We start from the raw sequence: 20,493 nt of genomic DNA on the forward strand, positions 1-20,493 counted from the left end.
AGGACTCCAGCCACCCGAACAACTGCCTCTTTGAACTGCTGCGGTCAGGCAAGCGATACCGGAGTCTCAAGGCAAGCACAGAAAGACTCAGAAGAAGCTTCTATCCCCAGGCCATCAGGCTGCTCAACGAACAATAAACACTATGCAACAACCATCAAATGCACACAGCACACACACATCCACACGCACACACTCACTTTAAACAAACACACTGTAGCACCCACTCCCCACACTTTATATTTATTGGTAAAGGATTTGCACTACAACTCGTACACCTTACTGTAAATTGTACCTAAATTGTACCTCATCCCATTTCTGCTTTGCACTATATAGTATTGTATATTAGTATATTGCATAGTATATTGTATATTGTATGGTAACTCAGTTACTTCTAGTCTGCATCGAACATTGTACATATGTATATACTGAACACTGTGACTTCTATTTTTACTTCTTTTTACATGCTACTTTATTTTATTTTATACTTATCTTGTCTAGCACAGTCTCTGGAGCGTAACAGTAAGAAGCATTTTGTATAAAAGTATTCTGTACTTCTGTATGACAACTATTAAAGAAACTTGAAACTTGAAACTTGAGGGCCAGCTGGACAGACCTTACAGAACGCTGCAGGTCCAAGACCAGCTGGACAGACCTTACAGAACGCTGCAGGTCCAAGACCAGCTGGACAGACATTACAGAACACTGCAGGTCCAAGACCAGCTGGACAGACCTTACAGAACGCTGCAGGTCCAAGACCAGCTGGACAGACCTTACAGAACGCTGCAGGTCCAGCTGGACAGACCTTACAGAACGCTGCAGGTCCAAGACCAGCTGGACAGACCTTACAGAACGCTGCAGGTCCAAGACCAGCTGGACAGACCTTACAGAACGCTGCAGGTCCAAGACCAGCTGGACAGACATTACAGAACGCTGCAGGTCCAAGACCAGCTGGACAGACATTACAGAACACTGCAGGTCCAAGACCAGCTGGACAGACATTACAGAACGCTGCAGGTCCAAGACCAGCTGGACAGACCTTACAGAACGCTGCAGGTCCAAGACCAGCTGGACAGACATTACAGAACGCTGCAGGTCCAAGACCAGCTGGACAGACATTACAGAACGCTGCAGGTCCAAGACCAGCTGGACAGACATTACAGAACGCTGCAGGTCCAAGACCAGCTGGACAGACATTACAGAACGCTGCAGGTCCAAGACCAGCTGGACAGACATTACAGAACGCTGCAGGTCCAAGACCAGCTGGACAGACCTTACAGAACGCTGCAGGTCCAGCTGGACAGACATTACAGAACGCTGCAGGTCCAAGACCAGCTGGACAGACCTTACAGAACGCTGCAGGTCCAAGACCAGCTGGACAGACCTTACAGAACGCTGCAGGTCCAAGACCAGCTGGACATACCTTACAGAACGCTGAAGGTCCAGCTGGACAGACATTACAGAACGCTGCAGGTCCAAGACCAGCTGGACAGACCTTACAGAACGCTGCAGGTCCAAGACCAGCTGGACAGACCTTACAGAACGCTGCAGGTCCAAGACCAGCTGGACAGACATTACAGAACGCTGCAGGTCCAGCTGGACAGACCTTACAGAACGCTGCAGGTCCAAGACCAGCTGGACAGACCTTACAGAACACTGCAGGGCCAGCTGGACAGAACCAGCCGTACAACACCTGAGGGTAATCTAAAGGGTAATCTAAAGGGTAAACTAAAGGGTAATCTAAAGGGTAATCTAAAGGGTAATCTAAAGGGTAATCTAAATGGTAATCTAAAGGGTAATCTAAAGGGTAAACTAAAGGGTAAACTAAAGGGTAATCTAAAGGGTAATCTAAAGGGTAATCTAAAGGGTAATCTAAACGGTAAACTAAAGGGTAAACTAAAGGGTAATCTAAAGGGTAATCTAAAGGGTAAACTAAAGGGTAATCTAAAGGGTAATCTAAATGGTAATCTAAAGGGTAATCTAAATGGTAATCTAAAGGGTGATCTAAAGGGTAAACTAAAGGGTAATCTAAAGGGTAAACTAAATGGTAATCTAAAGGGTAAACTAAAGGGTAATCTAAAGGGTAATCTAAAGGGTAAACTAAAGGGTAATCTAAAGGGTAATCTAAATGGTAATCTAAAGGGTAATCTAAAGGGTAAACTAAATGGTAAACTAAAGGGTAAACTAAAGGGTAATCTAAAGGGTAATCTAAAGGGTAAACTAAAGGGTAATCTAAAGGGTAAACTAAAGGGTAATCTAAAGGGTAAACTAAAGGGTAATCTAAAGGGTAATCTAAAGGGTAATCTAAAGGGTAAACTAAAGGGTAAACTAAAGGGTAATCTAAAGGATAAACTAAATGGTAAACTAAAGGGTAAACTAAATGGTAATCTAAAGGGTAATCTAAAGGGTAATTGTTAAAGGTCACAGCCAGCCGGACCAAATAATGATGACCTCTCGGACACCCAGACGACCAAACCACGAGTCAAGACGGTCCAGTTACCATGAGAAGCCTTACCCTTATCAAGGCAATAAGCCATATGCTTAAAAGAAACATATTTAAATAAAGTGTAACCAAGCTTAAGCCCTGATTTCTAACTCTGAGGTTGGAAGACAGTGATTTAAAAAATATATATATTCCTGTTTTACTTCTTGTGTATGTAATAAATGTATACAGCAGTTCAGTTGCTCCGTTCTCTGTTAAGAGAGGGTGCTGTAAGAATGTGTGCTTCCCCCCATGTGTCTGACCTCCTATCACTCTACCGAGGGGAAAAGCTATCATACAACATTTAACTACATGTGTGATGTGTAAACATATAACCAATGATTAAGTATATGAGTATTGAATAGTACAGGTATATATATATCTATATATATCTGTATATATATATCTATATATATATATATATATATATATATATATATATATATATATATATATATATATATATATATATATATATATATATATATATATATATATATATATATATATATAGATATATATATATGCGTATAGACTATTCAGGCAGGAGGAACCGTGTATTGTACATTACACAGGGCATTTGCTTCCATCTCAATACTGATGGGCCCCAGGATGGAATGTGTCTAAAGGGAGTAAACCTTGGAATGCAAGGACATGAAGAGAGAGCTCCAGTCAGAAAGGCATTATATTCTTATGAACTAATTTTCACATATATGATTATGGAAACACATATGCTACCAACGTATAAAGGTATATATATAATGCTGTATTGAGTATATGTTTTATAATTCTCTGCTTAAAAAGAAAACATAGTAAATGATTTTTTGTTCAATACTTGATTTGATATGTAACTGCAAAGTAACGAACGTAGGGGAAAGGAGGGATGAGACTACTGTACACGTACTGTACACTGATTGGAGATTGTACTGATGAGGATGACGCAACGGACTTGCTCTTAAAAAGGTCAGCTCGCCAGTTCATAGACAGATTTTGGATTTTTACATGTTTTTTTCTGGAGCCTTTGGTACTTTGTGACTTGAGGCCTTTTTTACTGCTGTAAGAGATTCTATGATAATTTTTGCATTCTTTTGTAACCCTTGTATTTTTTTATTAAAACTTTTTTGAAACTACTTCGTGTTACTCCTTGTAAACATCCTGGTAAGCTTTAAATATCATGTTACACTTTTAAGAACCCATTCTGCATTATAAAGGGAATTCGGCAGGAATGCTGCTCCGACGACACATTATTTATGATGTAAAGATTTTAGCGGTAATGATTACAGATGTCTTTCTTCTCACTACAGAGACGTAAATAAGAAGTAGATAATCTAGTCGTATTCAAATGATATAGAATAATGACTCTAGACCGTAAGCATTTTAGAAGAAATTTAAAAGAACAGCGCACTCATTGAGGCTCCGGCGAGTAATCCTCCCCAGCTGCAGTGTGACGGATTAGGGAAGGGGTAATCATCTGATTAATGACACATCCTATTGATAAGGTCAGACTTGTCAGATAAAAACGTCCCGGTAATAAAACAAAGTAAAGATCTCGCAACTTTTACCATTTGATTTATGTCAGTGCCGAAGGGGGTCGAGACGTGCATTCGCTATTTTTGCAGGTCAGTTGTAATTTGATAACAACAACAACTTTTGAGACCCACTGGATTCTGAATGTCAAAGACATCGCAGGACGCTGCTTGATGTCAAGATGAGCGGACCAATGAGTTATGGGGTTATCAAACTGACCTGATTTAGCGTGGCATAATACAGTAATCTAAAGGGTAATCTAAAGGGTAATCTAAAGGGTAAACTAAAGGGTAATCTAAATGGTAAACTAAAGGGTAAACTAAAGGGTAAACTAAAGGGTAATCTAAAGGGTAATCTAAAGGGTAAACTAAAGGGTAATCTAAAGGGTAAACTAAAGGGTAAACTAAAGGGTAAACTAAAGGGTAATCTAAAGGGTAATCTAAAGGGTAAACTAAAGGGTAAACTAAAGGGTAATCTAAAGGGTAAACTAAAGGGTAATCTAAAGGGTAATCTAAAGGGTAATATAAAGGGAAAAACTAAAGGGTAAACTAAAGGGTAATCTAAAGGGTAAACTAAATGGTAAACTAAAGGGTAAACTAAAGGGTAATCTAAAGGGTAATATAAAGGGTAATCTAAAGGGTAAACTAAAGGGTAAACTAAAGGGTAATCTAAAGGGTAAACTAAAGGGTAATCTAAAGGGTAATCTAAAGGGAAAAACTAAAGGGTAAACTAAAGGGTAATCTAAAGGGTAAACTAAATGGTAAACTAAAGGGTAAACTAAAGGGTAATCTAAAGGGTAATCTAAAGGGTAATCTAAAGGGTAAACTAAAGGGTAATCTAAAGGGTAAACTAAAGGGTAAACTAAAGGGTAATCTAAAGGGTAAACTAAAGGGTAATCTAAAGGGTAAACTAAAGGGTAATCTAAAGGGTAAACTAAACGGTAAACTAAAGGGTAAACTAAAGGGTAATCTAAATGGTAAACTAAAGGGTAAACTAAAGGGTAATCTAAAGGGTAATCTAAAGGGTAAACTAAAGGGTAATCTAAAGGGTAATCTAAAGGGTAAACTAAAGGGTAATCTAAAGGGTAATCTAAAGGGTAAACTAAAGGGTAAACTAAAGGGTAATCTAAAGGGTAATCTAAAGGGTAAACTAAAGGGTAATCTAAAGGGTAATCTAAATGGTAATCTAAAGGGTAAACTAAAGGGTAATCTAAAGGGTAATCTAAAGGGTAATCTAAAGGGTAAACTAAAGGGTAATCTAAAGGGTAATCTAAAGGGTAAACTAAAGGGTAAACTAAAGGGTAATCTAAAGGGTAATCTAAAGGGTAAACTAAAGGGTAATCTAAAGGGTAATCTAAATGGTAATCTAAAGGGTAATCTAAAGGGTAAACTAAAGGGTAATCTAAAGGGTAATCTAAATGGTAATCTAAAGGGTAAACTAAAGGGTAAACTAAATGGTAATCTAAAGGGTAATCTAAAGGGTAAACTAAATGTTAAACTAAAGGGTAAACTAAAGGGTAATCTAAAGGGTAATCTAAAGGGTAAACTAAAGGGTAAACTAAAGGGTAAACTAAACGGTAAACTAAAGGGTAATCTAAAGGGTAAACTAAAGGGTAAACTAAAGGGTAATCTAAAGGGTAATCTAAAGGGTAAACTAAAGGGTAAACTAAAGGGTAATCTAAAGGGTAATCTAAAGGGTAAACTAAATGGTAAACTAACAGCTAATGTACAGCTAATGGGTCGGACAACCACTCAAAGAAAAGAGAATCATTCATATTTATTTATCCTTTATTTATCCAGGAATGTCCCATTGAGATACAAGCTCTCTTCTTCCAGGGAGTCCTGACGATATTATATATTCCTGACAGGAATATAAATAGAATTGTTGCAGCAGCATTACAAAAGGACATGAACAAGCTAACAACATGAACTAAATATTATTATTGTTGTTGATGTTATTATTAATTGCATGCCGGTGTGAGTCAGTACCTTTTGGAGGTGGGGTACAGCTCCACCGTGACGACCGCAATGCCATTCCAGGCCGCTGCGCTGACCCCACAGAACAGACACTGCAGCGCGATGATCGCTGACTGGCTGAAACTCATAAACAGGAAGAAGGTACAGCAGGCTGAAATCAGCATGGAGCCACCTGGTGGGGGGAGGGAGAGAGAGAGGGGGGAGGGAGGGAGAGGGGGGGGGGGAGAGGGAGAGGGGAGGGGGAGAAAGGGGGGAGGGAGAGGGGGGGGAGAGAGGGAGAGGTGGGGAGGGAGAGGGGGGGGGCGAGAGGGGGAGAGAGAGAGAGAGAGAGAGACAGAGAGAGAGAGAAAGGAAGAGAGAGAGAGAGAGAGAGAGAGAGAGAGAGAGAGAGAGAGATAGAGAGAGAGAGAGAGAGAAACAACATTGAGACACAGATTCTAAACCCACGCACTCCTGTCCCCCTGTGCATGTCCTCACTCACTCACTCACTCGCTCGCTCGCTCGCTCACTCACTCACTCACTCACTCACTCACTCACTCGCTCGCTCGCTCGCTCACTCACTCACTCACTCACTCACTCACTCACTCACTCACTCACTCACTCACTCACTCACTCACTCTCTCGCTCGCTCACTCACTCACTCACTCGCTCGCTCGCTCACTCACTCACTCACTCACTCACTCGCTCACTCGCTCACTCACTCACTCACTCACTCGCTCGCTCGCTCACTCACTCACTCACTCACTCACTCACTCACTCACTCACTCACTCACTCACTCACTCACTCAATCACTCACTCACTCACTCACTCCCTCCAGTTTTACTTCTAAGTAAAAATGATTTAGACTGTTTGGCCAAATAGCAAACATTGTCAATACTTCACTTATAAACACAACAGTGCTTAGCTAAGAGACAGACGTATCAGATAACACACATTTCACCTGAGCACTTCCTGGTTGATGTCAGGTTTGTTTGGACAGACTCACCTATGACCTTCACCCTGCCGATCTTCTCCATGAAGAGGGCGGAGATGATGTTGCCCGGCAACACGGCCAGCGAGCCCAGGAAGCTCACCAGGTAGATGAGCACATCGTTCTCCTCCCGCGCGTCCAGGTGGCAGCCATGTTTGTTATGATGGAAGGAGACGTTCTCCATTTTACAGTCAATGAACTTCTCCTCCCAGAGATCTGAGCAGAAAGGGAATAAGATTTGTATAGCACCTTTCATACAGGGGATCGCAGTTCAAAGTGCTTTACATCAGTAAGAAATAAGACATAAAAACATAACATGTTTTTCTATCCTGCTGGGGACCATGACCTGACATATCACTCACGCCGTGGGGACCCATTTTTCCCGTGGGGACCGAGTCCTGGTCCCCACGGGCACGAGCATTGCAATCAATAGAAAACAGCTTGCTGATATGCCTGGTGCTATTTTTTTTGAGAAAAAAAAAAGGTCCCCTGGAAGTAAATTTTCAAGACTTTGTGTGTGCCCTTGTGGTAACACACAGTATTGCGGTGTGTGAGTTTGCTTGGCGGGGTCCGGTTCCTGAATCTGTGTGTGTGTGTGCCCTTGTGGTTACACACGGTATTGCATGTGTGCGCTCTTGTGGTTACACACGGTATTGCGGTGTGTGTGTGCGCTCTTGTGGTTACACACGGTATTGCAGTGTGTGTGTGTGTAAGTGTGTAACATTTGGTCATTTGTGCACATAGTACCACTATAAAAACAATAGTCCTCATTTCATTGGACTGTACATTTAATTACTGTATTCAAAGGATTGAAAATGTTATTAACAGATTGCACATTACACACTGGTGCTGTAGAGACATCACATTACACACTGTGTAGTGCTGTAGACATTCATTGATTGATTGATTGATTGATTGATTGATTGATTGATTGATTGATTGATTGATTGATTGATTGATTTATTGTACATTTTATTAACAGATTGCAGAATGGGTACAATACAGTACGGCTCAATACACACAATTGTTAAGGGGGTGCAGACCAGAGAAAGACTTTAGTCTTGTTTACATCAGGGTCCCCCATTTTCAATTCATCATAACATACATTACATACATGACATACAGATAGACAGTACTGTTACATCCAGACATTTATGACATACCAGATATACAAATATACAGTACTGTTTAAGAGTACAATGTCTGTCATATATTGTAGACCCTGGCGTTGGAACCTCTGATTAATAGACAGTTTCTAAGAAGAGAGTACTGTTACATTATATACATTTGAGAGTATATACATTTGAGGGGGAAGAAACTGTACATTGGAGGAGGTTGGGTAGGTGGGGTGGGGGGGGGGGGTGAGTAGGTGGGGTGGAAGGCGGGGACTCTGTCTGTAAATAAACAGTACTGTATATTTGTATATCTTGTATGTCATAAATGTTATGATTTGACTGCCTCTTTGAACTGCTCAGGCAAGCGATACCGGAGTCTCAGGGAAAGCACAGAGATACTCAGAAGGAGCTTCTATCCCCAGGCCATCAGGATGCTCAACGACAATAACACTATGTAACAAACCATCAAATACTGTCACAGCACACACATCCACACGTACACACTCACTTTAAATAAACAACTCACTGTAGCACCCACTTTAGACACTTTAACACACTTTATATTTATTGGTAAAGAGATTTGCACTACAACTGATACGTTATTGCACCTTACCCTAAGTTGTACCTTATCCCACTTCTGCATTGTACTGTATATTATATTGTAACTCAGTAACCTTTTCTCTACTCTGCATTGTATATTGTATATATCATGCATATTGAACACTTTTGTTTACACTTTCTATTTTATACTTATTTTATACTTATCTATTTTTATCTAGCACACTCTCAGGAGCAAAACAGAAAGAAGCATTTCATATAAAAGTATTCTGTATTTTTGTATGACAACTAATAAAGAAACTTGATTAATTGAAAATGGGGGACCCTGATGTAAACAAGTCTTTCTCTGGTTTGCATCCCCTTAACAATTGTGTGTATTGAGCCGTACTGTATTGTACCCATTCTGCAATCTGTTAAATAAAATGTTCAATCAATCAATCAAACCATACAAGCTAGCTGTCTAGTTAGCTTGCATTAGCTCACTCTAATTAGCTCGCTAGCTAGATTGCTAGTTAGTATGATAAGCCAAAAGCTTATCATAAAAAAACACATATATTGACAGAATCATTGGTCCAAGTCATAACTGGTAGCTAGCTAATGCGATCTAGCTTGCTAGCATGAGCTATCTTACTAACTACATAGTTAGCACAAGCTAGCTTGCTAACTAGCTAGCGCAAGCTAGCTTGCTAAACAGGAAGCTGACTTGCTAACTAGCTAGCGCGAGCTAGCTTGCTAAATGGGTACAATACAGTACGGCTCAATACACACAATTGTTAAGGGGATGCAGACCAGAGAAAGACTTTCGTCTTGTTTACATCAGGGTCCCCCATTTTCAATTCATCATAACATACATTACATACATGACATACAGATAGACAGTACTGTTACATCCAGACATTTATGACATACCAGATCTACAAATATACAGTACAGTACTGTTTAAGAGTACAATGCCTGTCATATATTGTAGACCCTGGCGTTGGAAACTCTGATTAATAGACAGTTTCTAAGAAGAGAGTACTGTTACATTATATACATTTGAGAGTATATACATTTGAGGGGGAAGAAACTGTACATTGGAGGAGGTTGGGTAGGTGGGGTGGGGGGGGGGTGAGTAGGTGGGGTGGGAGACGGGGACTCTGTCTGTAAATAAACAGTACTGTATATTTTTATATCTTGTATGTCATAAATGTTATGATTTGACTGCCTCTTTGAACTGCTCAGGCAAGCGATACCGGAGTCTCAGGGAAAGCACAGAGATACTCAGAAGGAGCTTCTATCCCCAGGCCATCAGGATCGATGCTCAACGACAATAACACTATGTAACAAACCATCAAATACACTCACAGCACACACATCCACACATACACACTCACTTTAAATAAACAACTCACTGTAGCACCCACTTTAGACACTTTAACACACTTTATATTTATTGGTAAAGAGATTTGCACTATAACTGATACGTCATTGCACCTTACCCTAAGTTGTACCTCATCCCACTTCTGCATTGTACTGTATATTGTATTGTAACTCAGTAACTTTTTCTCTACTCTGCATTGTATATTGTATATATCATGCATATTGAACACTTTTGTTTACACTTTCTATTTTATACTTATCTATTTTTATCTAGCACACTCAGGAGCAAAACAGAAAGAAGCATTTCATATAAAAGTATTCTGTATTTTTGTATGACAACTAATAAAGAAACTTGATTAATTGAAAATGGGGGACCCTGATGTAAACAAGTCTTTCTCTGGTTTGCATCCCCTTAACAATTGTGTGTATTGAGCCGTACTGTATTGTACCCATTCTGCAATCTGTTAAATAAAATGTTCAATCAATCAATCAAACCATACAAGCTAGCTGTCTAGTTAGCTTGCATTAGCTCACTCTAATTAGCTCGCTAGCTAGATTGCTAGTTAGTATGATAAGCCAAAAGCTTATCATAAAAAAACACATATATTGACAGAATCATTGGTCCAAGTCATAACTGGTAGCTAGCTAATGCGATCTAGCTTGCTAGCATGAGCTATCTTACTAACTACATAGTTAGCACAAGCTAGCTTGCTAACTAGCTAGCGCAAGCTAGCTTGCTAAACAGGAAGCTGACTTGCTAACTAGCTAGCGCGAGCTAGCTTGCTAAATGGGTACAATACAGTACGGCTCAATACACACAATTGTTAAGGGGATGCAGACCAGAGAAAGACTTTCGTCTTGTTTACATCAGGGTCCCCCATTTTCAATTCATCATAACATACATTACATACATGACATACAGATAGACAGTACTGTTACATCCAGACATTTATGACATACCAGATCTACAAATATACAGTACAGTACTGTTTAAGAGTACAATGCCTGTCATATATTGTAGACCCTGGCGTTGGAAACTCTGATTAATAGACCGTTTCTAAGAAGAGAGTACTGTTACATTATATACATTTGAGAGTATATACATTTGAGGGGGAAGAAACTGTACAACTGTACAAACAAAACTGTACATTGGAATATTGACAAGACCATACTTGGTAATTTACTGTACATTGGAGGGGGTTGTGTTAGGACAATTACAGGGGCCAGTTTCGAATTGCAGTCTCCCGGATCTGTAGGCAAAGAAGTTTATGCCTGTATTTTTTTACTGTTGTGAAGCACTTTGAACTGCAATTTCTGTATGAAAAGTGCTAGACAAATAAAATTATTATTATTATATTATTATATTAATATGTATTAATATGTAATATGTACCTACACAAATAATTTTTTTTGTCCATTGAGCACATTAACTGTACGTTATCTCTCCAAACAAACAAGCACACGTCGTCAAGAACATGTCCTGAATTTTGCCCAAGCCCAGAGCTGCTTAAAAATATACTGAATTCTGTGGACCCCACGTTTACCAACGCTCTAACCGCATTCGCCCATCCCCCACCCAGGTGCAATTCACACACCCCGGTCCCCATCATGGCTATGCCCATCCCCCCACTTAGCTTCACCTCGAGGGAGTCGAGGCTGCAGTAACCTCGTTCCCAGCTTTATCGTGAGAAGGTGCTGTGAGCAGGTACTTTCAGTTCAGACTGGACTGAGAGGGCAGTAGCATGTACTCACAGAGACCAATATATGAAGATACATTATTGCTAAGGAATGCTAAGACAAGGTAAGCCAATAAAAAAAAAGCGAAATATGTTGGGCCAGTATATTGGTTGAATTGATTGGTTCATGACTTGGTTAAACAACGATTAGCATGCTAAGCTAGTTTCTGTTTAGACTATACTGAATTCGGCCGAATACGTTAGTCATAACTGGTAGCTAGCTAATGCGATCTAGCTTGCTAGCATGAGCTATCTTACTAACTACATAGTTAGCACAAGCTAGCTTGCTAACTAGCTAGCGCGAGCTAGCTTGCTAAATAGGAAGCTGACTTGCTAACTAGCTAGAGCGAGCTAGCTTGCTAAACAGGAAGCTAACTTGCAAACTAGGTTGCAAGCTAGCGACACAGCTATAACTTGTATGGTAGTAATACATAATGGTAGTAAGACTAGATTACAGTAATAGCTTGCTAGATATACTGTTCAGGCTAAAGGATCATGCTAATCTGGCCAAAGGAACTAGCTATTTGCTAGACATCACAAGCTATAGCTCTATGCAGTAACTAACTATACAAGCACATCAAGTCCTTTCAGACTATAGAAACCCTAACTCTAACCCTAACCCTAGGGTGAAAGGTGTAATACATTTATGCAGTTTGCTCAGTGGTGGCCAAAATTATTAGAACACTTGGCATATTTAAGAGTTTTCAGTTGTTGTTGTTGTTGTTGTTGTTGTTCTTCAATTGACCATTAAAATAGTATCACTGTTAGCTAGCCAAATTCGTTAGCTGATGTTAGCTTCTGCAGGGCAGTTTCACTGGCAGTATCCTAGCTAGCTAACTGTAAAGGACAGGAACAGTCAATTATCATGTTTTTGTTTCATTTTGTGAAAAATGCACCTTGTAATATATTTGCTTTTCAAAAGCTCATAAACACTGTTGGTGACTTGAGCATAATTATTAACTTAGCTACTGTAGCTGTTCTTGTCATTTTAAGCTATCATGAATGCAATGCTTTTTACTATAATTATATAATTTTCTTATCTCTCCTAGGGTCATTATTGAAGTATTTTGGCACCCCACCTCCTGCCTATAATGTGCAAGAGGATATACCAGCCCAGGTGGATATTGACCAAGCTCAGGAGGACACATTAGCCAAGGTACATGATCCCTTTCAAAGTGCTCATATTCATAACTGTTCTTAAAGTCTTACATTTAATAATCACAATTTTGGGCCTTAAAAAGTCAGTCTTAAATGGTATTGATTAGGAAATGACTTCTATGTTGCGATAACTTCTCTCTATCATGTTTAAATGTGTTTGGGGGGGAAATGTCGGGGCTGCCTGAATACTTTAGACAACAAATGTTTGTTTCCGCGTCTCTGATTGGCCAGGTCATTTCTGGTCATGTGACATGTACGCCCAATCGTGGGACCGTAAGTGTCTTCACTGGTTAAGCTCAGGTGCTCTTTCGGAGTTGGTTAAGGTTAGAGTTTGTCTTAGACTTAGAGCATGGCGATAGAACACCTGCCCTTCTTTCGACGGTTAAGCTTAGCCACTCTTTCGAAGTTGGTTAAGGTTAGAGTTTGTCTTAGAGCATGGCGATAGAACGCCAGGTAGTTTGCAGGCTGTTAGACCCGGAAATAGGCGCAGAACTTGCTGTCCCACGATTGGCGCACATGTCACATGACCTGGCCAATCAGAGCGCAAAACTCGCACGCGGAAACAAACATTTGTTGTTGAAAGTATTCACCCGTCCGGGCTGCAGAGTAACAGCCTATCAGGCCAATACATATGGAATTACTTCTTAGTCATTTTCCTTAATAGTTCTTTAGATATTTATTAGATTCCATTGAAAGGGGTCTTAAAAAGGTCTTAACCTGTTGAAACTTGCAGGAACCCTGTCCGTTACCTTCAGTGAGACCATAACACCTGCCCATCATGAAGATGACGTGTCACCCACCTCTGCAAGCAGCAGTATCACCATCACCACTAAAGGTTTGACCTCACAAGACCCTGCACTATGGCCAAGTGTCATAGGCCATACCCAACAATGTTGTAATAAACGTTGTTATTTTGCTACCTTTACGATTAATTGCGAATATTTTCATCTTGAGCTATAGATTGTGGATAAATACGCACAGAAAGGTACACCATGCCAACGCTAATGCTTTGTTTATCTAAAACGAGACTATTTAGAAATGGTAAATGGGGAAATACATTGCATTCCACAGAGGGTGGAACAGGAAAAAAACGAAAATGACGTAACCACTACACCTCCCTATACAGGTCAAAGATAGTTTCCTCCCCAAAATACAGCGAACATGGCTTCTGTATTCGGTTAGCACAGACTCAGTCTTCTGTTTGATATTATAAAAAAAAAATTATGAATAAATGCCTTGTAGTTAAAAAAAAACTTGAATTTCTGACTTCTTTATTACATTTCTTTTTTTTATCTCTCCCGTCCTCCCCAATTTTTTAACTAACCAGCCACCACTGACACACAGTGGGGGATGTTTTAAAAAAATAATTGTCTACTGTCTAACTGTATCCATGCATGTTTGACTGTGCCTGCAGGTGAGAACTCATCAAGAAGGTGTCTCAAGTGTACCTACACAATCTACAGATGGACGACAGCACAGTCTGCAGCACGTGAGCCCACAAAGGCAGCATTTATTGACCCAGAGACCTCAGACAGCCACAGCCGGTCCACGTCTGAGAGCCCAATAGCAGAGGCCACTGGAGGCCAGAGCAATCATGATCGTTCACCAGGTCAGAGCCGGTATCAAAGAGTCAATTATAGGCACAACTCCCAATATTATACGTGTACAAACACTGTGGGCTAGATCCACAAAGAATGGATTGCATGGTGCTAATTGCACCATTTCTTACAATTCATCATGAATTGAAATTGGGGGACCCTGATGTAAACAAGACGAAAGTCTTTCTCTGGTCTGCATCCCCTTAACAATTGTGTGTATTTAGCCATACTGTACTTCTCTGGATCATGTTTAAATGTGTTTGGGGGGGAAATGTACAGGCTGCAAAGTAAGCAGTATGGTAATAGCGAATACATGGAATTACTTCTTAGTAATTGTCCTTAATAGTTCTTTGCTGGTATGGCAACATATTAGATTATATTGAAAGTGGTCTTAAAAGGTCTTAAATGTAACCTGTTGAAACTTGCAGGAACCCTGTCCGTCAACATCCACCTTCAGTGAGACCATAACACCTGCCCATCATGAAGATGACGTGTCACCCACCTCTACAAGCAGCAGTATCACCACCACCACTAAAGGTTTGACCTCACAAGACCCTGCACTATGGCCAAGTAGGCCATACCCAACAATGTGGTATCAAGGGGACCAATACAGGTCAAAGATATTGTTTTTCCCCAAAATCCAGCGAACATGGCTTCTGTATTCGGTGTAGTCAGTCTTCTGTTTGATATTATAAAAAAAATATATATGATGAATAAATGCCTTGTAGTTAAAGAAAGCTTGAATTTCGGACTTCTTTATTACTTTTAATCTCTCCCGTCCTCCCCAATTTTTTAATGCACCAGCCACCAATGACACACACATTGTGGGATGTTTTAAAAATAAAATGTTTGCTTCACCAAAAATTTGGTCAGCAGCCGCCACTGCACATCACATATACCATTTACCATTTACCATATAGTCCCTTTTGAGCCATTCAGGTCACTGGGCAGACAGCTGCAGAATACAAAAATGACTCCTTCCCCATACAACTCCTGTATCTGACTGGCACAACCAAGATATTTCACAGATGTTTTGTCGGTGAGAACAGTATCTCCTATTCTAATGTTAAAACCTGGTGATTTTCTGAGCCTGACCTTTGACCCAAATAGGATGGACTCAGTCTTCCCCACATGGAGGGACAGCTTGTTGTAGCCTAGCCAGTCACTAACCATCTCTAGTTCTGCACTCAATATCTGCTCAACCACTTGTTTGTCTTTATGAGACACTAGTAAGACCTCGGTTTACTGTATTACATGGTCAACAATTGTGGTTATAATTTCATTTGAGACAGATGTTCTTCTGCCTCCTTGGCCACGACCCCATCCATGACCCTGTCCTTCGTTGTGCAACCTCAGCTGCACCAACTTGCTCCATGTTGCTCCTTTCTTCAGGTTTATAAGCAGCTTTTTATGTAGTGGTGAAGATATTATCAATTGTATTGCAATGCTACTCACCTGGGCAAGGCTGTTGAAGGTAATCAGACATTAGTACAAACACCTGTTGGAATTGATTTAGTGATCTGCCTGTGTAGCAATAAGCAATTGAACATTGATGTAGTATTAGGTGGCTGTATTCTGAGACTGGAGCATATGATTTAGAGTTTTGCACTTTGTATTAACAGTTTTGCACTTGATATGTAAGCATAGCATTTAGTATCTTAGAGTATGCATTTTTAAAGTCAGTTTAGCAATTAGCATTTTGAGTTTTGCACATTGAAACTCTGATGTGCAAAATGCATCAAAGCAGTCGTAAAAAACTGTAACAAGAGCCCCAAACAATGGAAGGTAGTGTATTGTTTTGAATTGATTGTATGTTATGTGCAGTGCCTAACAGTGGTGTTGATAGTATGCCAATGAACATAACAGAGATCATTTTGTTTGGCCCCCCTCTTCCACCCAAACACTCTCCAACAGCCTAGGACAACTCTCCACCCACCTCAAACCCCACGTCAAGAGCCTGGGTGTAATCTTTGATCTTCAAGGCACTATCGGGTGCAGTACCCCTATACATCACCGAGCTCATCACCCCCTACGTAGCACCCAGGTCACTAAGATCCTCCAACCAGGCTCGGCTGCCCCCCCCCCCCCCCCCCCAGCACCAGACTAAAAAAGAGAGGCGATCGCTCCTTCAAGGCCGTAGCCCTCAAACTATGGAACCAGCTTCCCCTGGAGATTCGATCTGCCCCTACGCTGGAGACATTTAAGGCCCGTTTAAAAACCCACTTTTATTCCCTAGCCTTCGATTAATCCTGATTCTCGGTTACCCTAACCCACACACTCCCATGCAATTTTATCCTGGCCCCTCCCTCTTGTATCTCTTCTTGTGCTCCTCTGTCCCCGGTGTGCTATACTGTACTTTGTGCTCCCCTATCCGCTTGTCCTTTTGTACTGTCCTGTCCTGTTGTGCCTTTTTATATTTGTGTATTTTATAGGACATTGATTTTATGCTTTGACTGTACTGTACAGCACTTTGGTTGGCTCTCGAGCTTTTAAATGTGCTCTATAAATAAATTACTTGACTTGACTATAACCTGTATACAGCCTGATGGGATCCAGCCTTTCTAAAGGGTCTAGAGACATGATTTTAACTGCTAAAATCATTATATTTGTTTGTTAACACACAAAAAAAAGAAACATGAAATCCCTCCCCCCCATGGGGACCGGTCCCCATGGGGGGAGGGATTTCAGGTTTCTTTTTTTTTAAGAGTTGGGAAAATGTCAAGTGGTTTTTGTGTTAACAAAAAATTCAAATGATTTTAGCAGTTAAAATCATGTCTCTAGACCCTTTAGAAAGGCTGGATCCCATCAGGCTGTATACAGTCATGTGGTCCCCATGAGGTAGTATAAACCAGTAGATATCAGATTTTTCTTTTTTTTTGGAGAGTTTTGAAAATGTCAAGTGGTTTTTGTGTTAACAAAAAAATATAATGATTTTAGCAGTTAAAATCATGTCTCTAGACCCTTTAGAAAGGCTGGATCCCATCAGGCTGTATACAGTCATTGGTCCCCACGATGTAGCATAAACCCGTATAGGTGTGTGTGTGTGTGTGTGTGTGTGTGTGTGTGTGTGTGTGTGTGTGTGTGTGTGTGTGTGTGTGTGTGTGTGTGTGTGTGTGTGTGTGTGTGTGCGTGTGTGTGTGTGTGTGTGTGGGGGGGGGGGGGGGGGGTCTTGAGCAGATAATAGGGACTCATGTAACGAAAAATAAACAACAAAAAACAACCTTTACAGGTGGAAGCCTGAAAATGAGTATTTAAGAAAATAAACCAAGTCCAAAAAACAGGACAACACTCAATAAAGAGGTATTATAGAAAAAGAAATAAGCCACAAAGGCACCTCCTAATAACGGAGTTTATATTGAAGACGTGGAACAATAAACCTGTGTTGAGACTGAGGCAGCTAACGCTAGTTATGTTGAGACTGAGGCAGCTAACACTAGCTGTGTTGAGACTGAGGCAGCTAACACTAGTTATGTTGAGACTGAGGCAGCTAACATTAGCTGTGTTGAGACTGAGGCAGCTAACACTAGCTGTGTTGAGACTGAGGCAGCTAACACTAGTTATGTTGAGAGGCAGCTAACACTAGCTGTGTTGAGACTGAGGCAGCTAACGCTAGTTATGTTGAGACTGAGGCAGCTAACACTAGCTGTGTTGAGACTGAGGCAGCTAACACTAGTTATGTTGAGACTGAGGCAGCTAACACTAGCTGTGTTGAGACTGAGGCAGCTAACACTAGTTATGTTGAGACTGAGGCAGCTAACACTAGTTATGTTGAGACTGAGGCAGCTAACACTAGCTGTGTTGAGACTGAGGCAGCTAACACTAGTTATGTTGAGACTGAGGCAGCTAACATTAGCTGTGTTGAGACTGAGGCAGCTAACACTAGCTGTGTTGAGACTGAGGCAGCTAACACTAGTTATGTTGAGAGGCAGCTAACACTAGCTGTGTTGAGACTGAGGCAGCTAACGTTAGTTATGTTGAGAGGCAGCTAACACTAGTTATGTTGAGACTGAGGCAGCTAACGCTAGTTATGTTGAGAGGCAGCTAACACTAGCTGTGTTGAGACTGAGGCAGCTAACACTAGCTATGTTGAGACTGAGGCAGCTAACGCTAGTTATGTTGAGAGGCAGCTAACACTAGCTGTGTTGAGACTGAGGCAGCTAACACTAGCTGTGTTGAGACTGAGGCAGCTAACACTAGCTGTGTTGAGAGGCAGCTAATACTAGTTGGAGAATTATCCAGCGCCTTTCCTACAGAGATATTATTATTATTATTATTATTATTATTATTATTATAGAGGCACTTACTATACAAGTATTATTTATCATCTGGTGCCACCTAGTGGGCGTTTACTGCAGACTGTGGGACTCCTGGAGACAGAAACTGTGAACAGGTGGGCTGATTCAGAGTCTGCGTGACGCACTATTTAAGAGACACTCATAGCCATATGCCTGTAATGAGAAAAGCCCCGTAGGCGATCTAACTGGCTAACGGTATGTTGCATTGTTGTCTTTTGTATGCGATGTTTATGTTCGTAATTATCATTTATATATGCATAGCACATGTGGCTAATGAATGCCGTTTTGTTTCCCGTTTGTATAGGTAAATAATCTGACTGTTAACTGACGGTAAAGTGACTAATGACTGATGAATAATGCCGTCTAAAGACTACCAGTAATCTAATGGCTACTAATGACTAATGCTACTAACTACCTGCTGTCTAATTGACCACCTGCTGGCTGTTTGCCAATGACGTTGGAGTTTTCGAGTGTTTGGATGCTATATCCTAATAAATAACATTCAAGCAGATGTCGGAATTGTTTCCTTTGGTCCGTATTAAAACAGTTGATCGCCTGCACCCTTCCAATGGGGAGATCTAGTTGACGCACATTAACAGTGACTGCTAGATAATTGGACACTAGTTATGTTGAGACTGAGGCAGCTAACGCTAGTTATGTTGAGTCTGAGGCAGCTAACACTGGCTGTGTTGAGACTGAGGCAGCTAATGCTAGCTGTGTTGACTGAGGCAGCTAACACTAGCTGTGTTGAGACTGAGGCAGCTAACACTAGCTGTGTTGAGACTGAGGCAGCTAACACTAGTTATGTTGAGACTGAGGCAGCTAACACTAGTTATGTTGAGAGGCAGCTAACACTAGCTGTGTTGAGACTGAGGCAGCTAACTCTAGCTGTGTTGAGACTGAGGCAGCTAACACTAGCTGTGTTGAGACTGAGGCAGCTAACACTAGCTATGTTGAGAGGCATCTAACACTAGCTATGTCGAGTGGCAGCTAACGCTAACTATGTTGAGAGGCAGCTAACACTAGAGCTATATCGAGTGGCAGCTAACGCTAACTACGTTGAGAGGCAGCTAACACTAGCTGTGTTGAGACTGAGGCAGCTAACACTAGCTCTGTTGGGACTGAGGCAGCTAACGCTCGTTATGTTGAGAGCCAGCTAACACTAGCTGTGTTGAGACTGAGGCAGCTAACACTAGCTGTGTTGAGACTGAGGCAGCTAACGCTAGTTATGTTGAGAGGCAGCTAACACGAGCTGTGTTGAGACTGAGGCAGTTAACACTAGCTGTCTTGAGACGGAGGCAGCTAACACTAGCTATGTTGAGACTGAGGCAGCTAACGCTAGTTATGTTGAGAGGCAGCTAACACTAGCTGTGTTGAGTGGCAGCTAACACTAGCTGTGTTGAGACTGAGGCAGCTAACACTAGCTGTGTTGAGACTGAGGCAGCTAACACTAGCTATGTTGAGACTGAGGCAGCTAACACTAGCTGTGTTGAGACTGAGGCAGCTAACACTAGCTGTGTTGAGACTGAGGCAGCTAACACTAGCTGTGTTGAGACTGAGGCAGCTAACACTAGCTATGTTGAGACTGAGGCAGCTAACACTAGCTGTGTTGAGACTGAGGCAGCTAACACTAGCTGTGTTGAGACTGAGGCAGCTAACACTAGCTGTGTTGAGACTGAGGAAGCTAACACTAGCTATGTTGAGACTGAGGCAGCTAA

General features: G+C 41.1%; 1 protein-coding gene across 1 annotated transcript in view; it reads right to left on the reverse strand.

Moving 5' to 3' along the window:
* The window catches only part of LOC311248539 (synaptic vesicle glycoprotein 2B-like), a gene marked incomplete at both ends in the record, with an annotated part of 82,615 nt that overhangs the window by 16,023 nt on the left and 46,099 nt on the right, over positions 1-20,493 (reverse strand). Inside the window, 2 exons of the mRNA XM_084339404.1 lie at positions 5,995-6,154; positions 6,969-7,169. Of these exons, the coding sequence (XP_084195530.1) occupies positions 5,995-6,154; positions 6,969-7,169 (361 nt within the window). The remainder of the gene's footprint in view (positions 1-5,994; positions 6,155-6,968; positions 7,170-20,493) is intronic.

The sequence above is a fragment of the Notolepis coatsorum genome (assembly GCF_963971535.1).
Source record: "Notolepis coatsorum genome assembly, contig: SCAFFOLD_659, whole genome shotgun sequence".
NCBI classification, from domain to species: Eukaryota; Metazoa; Chordata; class Actinopteri; order Aulopiformes; family Paralepididae; genus Notolepis; species Notolepis coatsorum.